This window comes from Cherax quadricarinatus, unplaced genomic scaffold (assembly GCF_038502225.1).
Source record: "Cherax quadricarinatus isolate ZL_2023a unplaced genomic scaffold, ASM3850222v1 Contig3942, whole genome shotgun sequence".
In the NCBI taxonomy this organism is placed as follows: domain Eukaryota; kingdom Metazoa; phylum Arthropoda; class Malacostraca; order Decapoda; family Parastacidae; genus Cherax; species Cherax quadricarinatus.
In genome coordinates this window covers 24,746-34,700 of record NW_027198968.1, presented here as the reverse complement: position 1 = coordinate 34,700, position 9,955 = coordinate 24,746, and the positions used below count along the sequence as shown (strand labels likewise).

General features: G+C 36.6%; 1 protein-coding gene across 1 annotated transcript in view; it reads right to left on the bottom strand.

The window, feature by feature from the left end:
- Window positions 1–468: 468 nt before the first annotated feature.
- Window positions 469–9,955, bottom strand: part of LOC128706076 (uncharacterized) — a 34,161-nt gene continuing 24,674 nt past the window's right edge. The window contains exons 13-17 of the mRNA XM_070081743.1: window positions 6,087–6,270; window positions 3,588–3,742; window positions 3,235–3,405; window positions 2,314–2,460; window positions 469–1,931 (exon numbers count right to left, since the gene is read on the bottom strand). Of these exons, the coding sequence (XP_069937844.1) occupies window positions 1,801–1,931; window positions 2,314–2,460; window positions 3,235–3,405; window positions 3,588–3,742; window positions 6,087–6,270 (788 nt within the window). The 3' untranslated portion in view covers window positions 469–1,800. The remainder of the gene's footprint in view (window positions 1,932–2,313; window positions 2,461–3,234; window positions 3,406–3,587; window positions 3,743–6,086; window positions 6,271–9,955) is intronic.

Genomic DNA, 9,955 nt, shown 5'->3' with positions numbered 1-9,955 from the left:
ATATTACTCTTACTTTCTATTTTGAATTTTTATTCACACAAAAAATAGAAGATTTATTGTTAGGCAGACTACTGCAGTATTGTAATAATTGTATAAATAATGTCAACCCATTCGGATTGCATATCAGAATGGCTAGTTGGACACTTATTGGACAAAGATGTCATTTGTTTACTCTTGAACATCAGCAAAAATCGAACATTTCCGCTACTTTGAGCTCAATTTCAAGGTCCTTTTCTTCGTGAAACCAATCAAAATCGTCACTATTTCTGTAATATGTCTTCCATTTTATCAAAAGAGACCAAGAAAATGAGAATACAACCATAAATACTATACAAAAGTACACCTCAAAGTCGGCATTTTAATCCAAAAACATGGTTGGAGATTCTTTTTATGCACTGCGTGCTGCAGTATTTTTTTTTATACTGTGCACACTGACCAAGCAGACCCATTCTCTCACATGTAGGCCTGCCAGCTTTCTCCCACTTGATTTGAAGCCGCTAGAATTTTGGAGTACAAATAAGTCAAAAACACTGGCTCGTAAGATGTATATATACGTCCGAAACAGCCAAAGGGTTAATTTCCCAGATACCATCATCTAAATATCATCTTCCATGTGCGTGTGACTTATCTGGGTACAGTAAATGGCCACACGTGATAATTACTGCCTATAGGGTACGTTTAACCCTTTCAGGGTCCAGAGGTCAAATTTCAAAGGGTGCACCAGGGTCCAATAATTTTCAAAAAATAATTTTGTTGTTTTTTCTTATGAAATGGTAGAGAATCTTTTTCTGAAGGTAATAAAACAAGAAGTATGAAATTTAATGGAAAACTGACGAAATTATGCTCTTGCGAATTTTGATGTGTCAGCGATATTTATGCATTGGCGATTTTGCAGACTTTGACTCCCATTTTAGGCCAATTACATTATTCCAATCGACCAAATTCTTAGCTATTTCACTAGTATTACTTCTATTCTATCGATTGAGCACAAGAATTTGCCAAGTCAACTGTTTCAACTACAAAATAAAATGATCGGAAATTGGTAATTTGGCCAATTTAATGCAAAGTTCAGAATATTCCAATTTCAAAATTGGGTCCAAAATAAACAATGCAGGCATTCCTGGCATTAAACTAACATTTCCTCTGTTCATTAGTTACATTTTCAGGCTTTACTAATGAATTCCATTTTGATATTTTTATTCATATAATTAATTTTTATTCAAACCAAAAAATAGAAGATTTACTGTTATGCAATATTGTAATAATTGTATAAATAATATCAGCACATTTGTGAACATATATTAGACCCACCAGCAGGCGTGTATTAGACGTGTGAGGTCATTTGTTTACTCTTGAACATCGGCAAAAATTTAACATTTCCGCTACTTTGAGCTCAGTTTCAAGCCATTTCCAGTACTAAAACCAATCAAAATCATCTCTACTTCTGTAATATATCTTCCATTCTATCAAATGAGACCAAGAAATCACAAATACAGGTATAAAAAACATACGAAAAAACACTGCAGTCGCTATTTTAATCGAAAATTACGGTCTCAGTTTTTTTTCTCATTATGCACTATGTGCTGCAGGATTTGCTTTATGTTTTGCACACATACCATATAGATGTATTCTCTCATATCAAGTCCAAAATTTACAGCTCACAGCTTATCAGAGTGAGCTGAGATCATGACGTAGATCTACGGTTTGGACCCTCAACGTAGAGCCGTAGATCTACGGCACGGACCCTGAAAGGGTTAAAGCATACAGTAATTATAAGAAAATTAAAAAAAAAAAAATTTTTTATTTGTTTACCCATGGATGCAAATGAGCCCAGTTAGTTCCACTGTATATTGCAATAGGCAGAGGTACAGTCAGTTGCACAAATGGCCCACACAGTTGTTGCGTGTCTTCCATTATGCCCCAAATAATATCTGAAATGTTGAAAGGAAAATTTAAATATTTGATTTTCTACACAAGCATTGCTTAGTGTGAGGAGTACAGTATATGATATGAAGAAAGAGATGGCATGAAAATATTGATGAAGTATTAAAAAATTGATTTTGTAGAGAGACAAAATGGAGAGAGGACAGTAAAATGATGAATGGACTTGAAAATAGGGAAAACATACTAAGGAAAGCTGTGAACCAGGTGAAACGATGAGTGAGAGTACAGTATATGCATTTGATAGTTGTCTGTATATTTGTGCAAAAATAATAATGCTTACAGAGGTTACTATTGTAGCTGTATCATTCTAGATACTATAAATAATAAACAGACAAGCTAAAAAGTATAAATAACTAGTTATCTACTCACCAATAAAAGTATTGACATGTTCACTTAATACTTCCCACACTAATTCATCATGAATGTGGATGAGAAGTCTGGCATCAAGATCATGGCGGGAGGCGAGGGCCACATCTGTCTGAACCATTGCTGCTTTGCTGATGTCTGCTGCTGATCCTATTTATGATTAATTTGTTTATTATAAGCAAAATAATTTGAATATCATGACAAAAATAATTAATAATTTAAAAAAAGGTCTTTTTGAATCAAATAAGCAATAAAAACCCTTTTGTGACTAAACCAAGCACATAATATAATATGGAAAGTTGTTAATGATAAACTGACATAATGAACACTGAACATATTACAATAATGTTCAAACCTATATCAGTAACATAATGAACATTGAACAAATAATAATGTTCAAACCTATATCAGTAGCCATCATAGCTATATACCTAAAAAGTCACAGAACATAAAATTGTATTGATCTGAATTTAATCCAGTTTATAAAATTAAAATAATACTGTATGGTAACAGAAAAATCAATATACAGTATAATACAGTATTAGTGTGCAGCAAATTTTTCCATTAGACGCTTCATTCATTCATTCATTAGGGATTTGCCGGTACTTCCGGCCTGGGTCTTCTCCAGATGGTGACCCGGCGCATTAGACGTTGTTTCACCTAACTCTCGCACAATAAGAAATGCATGTGAACAAACAAACAAATAAACAATTTATTTCTTTGCAAGATTACACTGAGATTATGAAATTACAATAATGAGTTGCAGTGCAAAGTGAGCCACTATCATGCCTAGGCATTATGGACAGACTTAATTTAATGGCTTAAAGACTACTTAATACTAAAGAAATTGATCATAGTTTAAGTTGTACATTTTTTTTTTCATTTATAGTTGGCAATAGAGAACATGTTGCTTGATTTACACACCTTGAATGATGAAATTTACTGCCTGTCTCTCAGCCTGAGCTTGAATAGCTGAATCCTGAGACATTATGCCTGGGAAGAAACGTCGACGATTGAATATTGTTGTGAGAAAACCTTGGGCCTTGCAGAGGTCAACCACATAACGCATGTATCCAGGGATACCAGGAAAATGTTCTGAAGTTTATAAACAGTATGTAAATACTAATGAAGAATAAAAAGCAGAAATAAATAAAAAATCCTAACCATAGATTTGCATCATGTTTCATAGAAAAAAATACAAAAATTTCTTCAGTTTAATAGTGACAAAATTAAATGACAGGTAAAAAGGGAGGTAAGAGGGAAGTCATTCTACTTACTCGTGAAAGATGATATTATGTCTTTAGCTTCATGTAGACTTATGTGAAGCACTTCTGACAATTTTTCTCGTCCAGCTCCGTACATCACAGCATATACAATTCGTTTTGTGCGTTCTCGTTCACTTATTGTCACCTCACTCACGTCTTTAGCCAGCCTATACATTGTGAAACAAGATAAACAATACTGTATGTACAGTATATACACTATATGAAACTGCCACTAGCATGAATATCTCAGAATATGACCTTTCATGGATAATGTAATAAGCGACCAAGATTGTACCGTGCATGCAATGTATAGTTCTATGCTTCATCATACTGTACTATATATACAGGTACTCCTCACTTAATGACCTACCTGTTTAAAGACTGCTTGGACTTACGACCAGCTCTCCAACCAGTGTACTGTATATGTATTTTACTTTTTTATTGTTTTTAATGCCTAGTTCTATTTTTAATATACTGGTGCAAAGGTGACATTAAAACAATATCTAAAGATGATTGACACAAACCCACTACCAATACAGTATGCTTCAAATATCAGTAAGGGGCAGCTACTCGCTTAATGACCAATTCGCTTACTGACCTACTCTTAGGAACGGAACTCAGTCGTTAAGTGAGGAGTATCTATATATACAAAGTACAACATAATAAAGTACCAGCAAAAGATAAAATATTAATAGCTCTAGAAACTAAAAGAACCCGACTATTCTACAATAATGCACTCCCTAGCAATAGAATTGAGCTATAAAGCAGTGTACAAACATTTATGAGCAATAGACTAGCTACAGTATCTAGTTTAACTCCAGACTGCCTCTCAGAACACTTCTCAGAGGGCACACGTGACCTTCATGGGACACATTACATCAGAAGCAATTTACACATTTCACACTGTGAGGAAGAGGGTGCAACTAATACAATAATAATATGTGTATGTACTTAGATTTACTCTTCATTTTATGTTCTTCTAAATATTATGAGGTAACGGGTTGGACATGAACTTTGACAACATGCTTAGCCTATGTAAAGCTGTCGCTTTCCTAAATGATGGTTATAATACTTCTACTTGCATATGATTACATATATTGGTCAAAATACTGTTATTCCATACTACCTCCAAACATGGGTTTTACATTCTAGGATGAAATATAGACAATAGTTAACAGTCTGTAGTGGAAGGACCCCTCAAGGAAGGTTCCTTGATGTTGGTGAGGGGCTCTTGATTTAGGGAATTGGATCTGTGCTCCAGTTCCCCGAATTAAGCCTGAATGCCTTCCACATATCCCCCCCCCCAGGCGCTGTATAATCCTCCGGGTTTAGCGCTTCCCCCTTGATTATAATAATAATAATAATGTAGTGGAAGGAAGGCGGGGTAGGGGTCGGCCTAGGAAGGGTTGGAGGGAGGGGGTAAAGGAGGTTTTGTGTGCGAGGGGCTTGGACTTCCAGCAGGCATGCGTGAGCGTGTTTGATAGGAGTGAATGGAGACAAATGGTTTTTAATACTTGACGTGCTGTTGGAGTGTGAGCAAAGTAACATTTATGAAGGGATTCAGGGAAACCGGCAGGCCGGACTTGAGTCCTGGAGATGGGAAGTACAGTGCCTGCACTCTGAAGGAGGGGTGTTAATGTTGCAGTTTAAAAACTGTAGTGTAAAGCACCCTTCTGGCAAGACAGTGATGGAGTGAATGATGGTGAAAGTTTTTCTTTTTCGGGCCACCCTGCCTTGGTGGGAATCGGCCGGTGTGATAATAAAAAAAAAAAAAATAGTTAACACCGGGTAATAAGTGTGAGCATGAAGCAACACTAGGTGCCACAAAAGCTCTTTTTTACCCCATGATACATACATACTGTATATCAGACTACCACTGTATTTTTCTCAATCATGAGAGGAAAAGCAATAACAGCTTTTATTGGTACTGTATAACTTAAGTTCAAGTATGGTGGCTGTCATCCAAGGGATTATTTTTTGCAGTCGCTGTTTACTATATCATACAGGGTAACCAGATCTTGGCCTCAGGTGATTAACGTGGTGTCATTTTTCAAGCAGCACTGGTCTGAATTGCTGACAGGTTACATGGCTCAGTAACATAAAAGTAGATAAGGTCTCCAGACACTGCTTTGTGGTACTGTATATCAATATTTCTGGATAGAGCTGATGAGTAAATGTTATTTATTGTCACATGTTAGCTATCAGTGAAGTATGATTGAACAAGGAGAATATATGGCCTCAGAGCCAATATTGTTCTAGTAAGAAGAAGCCATAAATTTTTTTTGCCAATAAATAGTCTAAGCAGATATTTGCTACAGTAGTTTCAACTGATGTATAAACTGTGTCAAGTATTTTTATGTATAGACAATGAAATAACTATGAGACACTTCACCGGTCACATATGAAAAGTATCTGTTGAAAATGAAGTGCTATGTGAAAATAACAAAATTGTGATACATATATAAAAAATAGATGGTGGTAATATTCTATTGTACTGTTGTTCTGACTCACCACAAAGCAGAGAGTTGCTTGAATATGTCAGTGAGTTGTGGTTTTTGCTGTCTGAAGCCAGCAAGTAAGACAGCATCCTGAGATAAGTGAGCCAACATTCGCAGCTCGGTTTGCTGAAAATCTGCAGTCACTAAAATATATCCGTCCCTACTACAGAAAAATTCTCGAGCCAACACGACTGTCTCTGTGTATATATATAACATATTATATGTTAACACAAAAAAAATAGTGACATAAAAAGAATGCAAAATGTTACTGAAATAATGAGAGGACAAAAATGATTATCATTATTACGTATATTAAAAAACAAGTACAGGGCAGAAGAGATAACATAGTGATGTATAAAGTCATAGATGGTAGATATTTACAACTGCATAGTAAGGAGGAGGCATAACAGATCATCACCAGACCTTGTATTATTCTCCCTTTAACCCTTTCAGGGTTTCTGACATACTAGTGGTGCTTACGCACCAGGGTTATTGACGTACTAGTACACCTAAATTCTAGCACCTTCAAATCTTGTGAGAGAAAGCTGGCAGACCTACATATGAAAGAATGGGTTAATGTGGTCAGTGTGCACAGTATAAAAAGAATCCTGCAGCACACAGTGCATAATGAGAAAAAAAACTCCGACCATGTTTTTGGTTTAAAACAGTGACTTTGCAGTGTATTTTTGTATGGTATTTATGGTTGTATTTTAGTTTTCCTGGTCTCATTTTATAGAATCGAAGACATATTACAGAAATTGAGATGATTTTGATTGGTTTCATAATGAAAAGTACCTTGAAATTGAGCTCAAAGTAGCAGAAATGTTCGATTTTTACCAAAGTTCAAAAGTAAACAAATCATACCAAGCGTCCAATACACGTCAACTGGTGAGTCTAATATTCTTTCACAAGTGCGCTGATATTATTTATACCATTTCTACACTAATGCAGTAGTCTGCATAACAGTAAATCTTCTATTTTTTGAGAATAAAAATTCAAAGTGGAAAGCAAAAGAGATGCAAGAGGGGCCTGGGGACGTGACTAATGAACAGAGAAAATGTTATTTTAGTGCCAGGAATGTCTGTTTTGTTTGTGGAAAGCAAAAGAGATGCAAGAGGGGCCTGGGGACGTGACTAATGAACAGAGAAAATGTTATTTTAGTGCCAGGAATGTCTGTCTTGTTTATTCTGGACTCTATTTGGAAATTGGCATCTTCTGAAATTTGTGTGAAATTGGCAAAATTGCCAATTTCTGACCACTTAATTGGATAGTTGAAATCAGTAAATGGGTGGTTTCTTGTACTCATTCGATAGAAAAAATGGAGTTCTAGTGAAATAGATATGATTTTTGTCGACTGGTACACTGGAATTGGCCAAAAATAGGGCTCAAAGTGGGCGAAATCACCGATGAGTAAACATCTTCGAGACCGCTAACTTCGCAAGAGCATAATTCCGTAAGTTTTCCATCAAATTTCATACTTTTGGTGTCATTATGATCGGGAAAAGATTCTCTATCATTTCACAAGAAATTTTTTTTTTTTTTTTTTTTTTTCCAAAAAAATTTTTGACCCTGAGAACGAGTTTAGGAGAGGGCCTCTCGACCCTGAAAGGGTTGAGGGGGTGCCTTGCTGCCACTAAAGGGCTCTAAAGAATTAGAGCAGCCCTCCCCTTCCTTGGATCAGACCTGATTGCATCCCATTTCCCTGACACTGTATGGCCCCTATGGCCTCAGTACTTCCCCATAAATAATATATTCATGGGGAAGGTCAAAACCAGTAAATGTCACAGTGCTTGGTAGAATGGGAGGCATCTAGATCCAATTCACAGGAGAATGACAGGTCCAATTCGTTGGCTCAAAAGACCCTCATTAATGTCAAGGAGCCTCCCTTGAGGGAAATGTAATATTATTTTTTATTATTTTTTTATTAACACATCAGCCATCTCCTAAGGCAGGGTGGCCCAAAAAAAGAAAAAACTTTCATCCTTCACTCCATCACTGTCTTGCCAGAGGTGCACTGACACTACAGTTATAAAACTGCAACATTAACACTCTTCCTTCAGAGTGCAGGCACTGTACTTTCCATCTCCAGGACTCAAGTCCGGCCTTCCGGTTGCCCTGAATCCCTTTGTGAGTGCTACCTAGCTCACACTCCAACAGCACGTCAAGTCCTAAAATCCATTTGTCTCCATTCGCTCCTATCTAACACACTCACGCATGCTTGCTGGAAGCCCAAGCTCCTCGCACACAAAACCTCTTTACCCTCTCCTTCCAACCCTTCCTAGGCCGACCCCTACCCCGCCTTCCCTCCACTACAGATTTATACACTCTCAAAGTTATTCTATTTTGTTTGTAATAATATAAATAAAGATGCTGGAGGGAAGGGAGTAAGGGACTGTAGGCATGTGGGCTCAATGTGTTCCATATTTTATTCTTTATTCTTATTACAAGGGAAAACATAATTCATTCAAATGAACTGCATTAGGATAGTAGGCCTCTGCAGTACATCTCTAATAACTTTTTTTCCCCCCTGACGTTAATAGTTGATTATGTTCCTTTCATGTGCCTATGAATTATGCTACCACCAGGTATGATTCGACTTGATAGTCTGTTGTGCAGGCAAAATGTAATCTTAATTAAGTTTCCAACTTTTGCTTGTGTGTCTTTATGAACTACAAATTGTTGATATTCCTATACCATCTATTATTACAAAAAGTACCGAGATATTTTTTATAATTTTAAGAATAAATATACTGTATTTAAAAATTTGAATATAAAGGAAAAAAGAGTGGGAGGGATGGCAGGTAGGTAAGGACACCTGGGCAATGTTCAGTGAGTTCAATATTTTATTCAATTTCATATTTTTTAAAACAATTTAATATTTCAGTATCTAAGCATGACATAACTTAATGGTTTAATTTTTTAAGGTTTACTTTTAGTGAGATGTGACATAATTTACAAGAGGCAAACATTTTTGTCTTGTTCATTAAATTATACACAGTAAAAAATTTACATGTGGGTGTCATGCCAAGAGGATGATATTTTATCGGAATAGAACACTGGTGTAATTGTATAATACAATATACGTAGTACAGTGGTCCCCCGCTTTTCGTAGTTCCCAGCAATCGTAAAATTCGTCAATCATAGAGGTATTTTCGTATAAACATGGACTCGCTTTTCATAGGTTGACTCGCGAGTCGTAGTTCGTCCGGGACGCGTACCCATGGCGTGAGCCAGGGCGGCAGCCAGTCTGGCATTGTTTACCAGTGAGCGAAGGTCCCCTCACGTGCTCCAGCGAAATATTTCATAATATTCCATTTATTTTAGTGCTTGCAAGTACTAAATAAGCTACCATGGCTCCAAAGAAAGCTCCTAGTGCCAAGCCTGTGGTAAAGAAGGTGAGAAATACGATTGAATTTAAGAAAACCATCATTGAACAATATGAAAGTGGTACAAGTATGGCCGAACTGTCCAGGATGTATAAGAAACCCTACACAACCTTATGTTCCATAGTGGCCAAGAAAAATGAAATAAAGGATGCTGTTGTTGCAAAGGGAGTAACTATGCTGACAAAAATGAGATCACCAGTACTGGAAGAGGTTGAGAAGTTATTATTGGTGTGGATAAATGAGAAACAATTAGCAGGAGATACTCTTATGACTTCGTTTATTTGTGAAAAGGCTAGGCAGTTGCATGAAGATTTGATAAAGAAATTGCCTGCAAATAGTGGTGAAGTGAGTGAATTTAAGGCCAGCAAAGGCTGGTTTGAGAGATTTAAGAACCGTACTGGCATACACAGTGTGGTAAGGCATGGTGAAGCTGCCAGTTTGGACCACAAGGCGGCTGAAAAATATGTGCATGAATTCCAGGAGTACATAGAGGCTG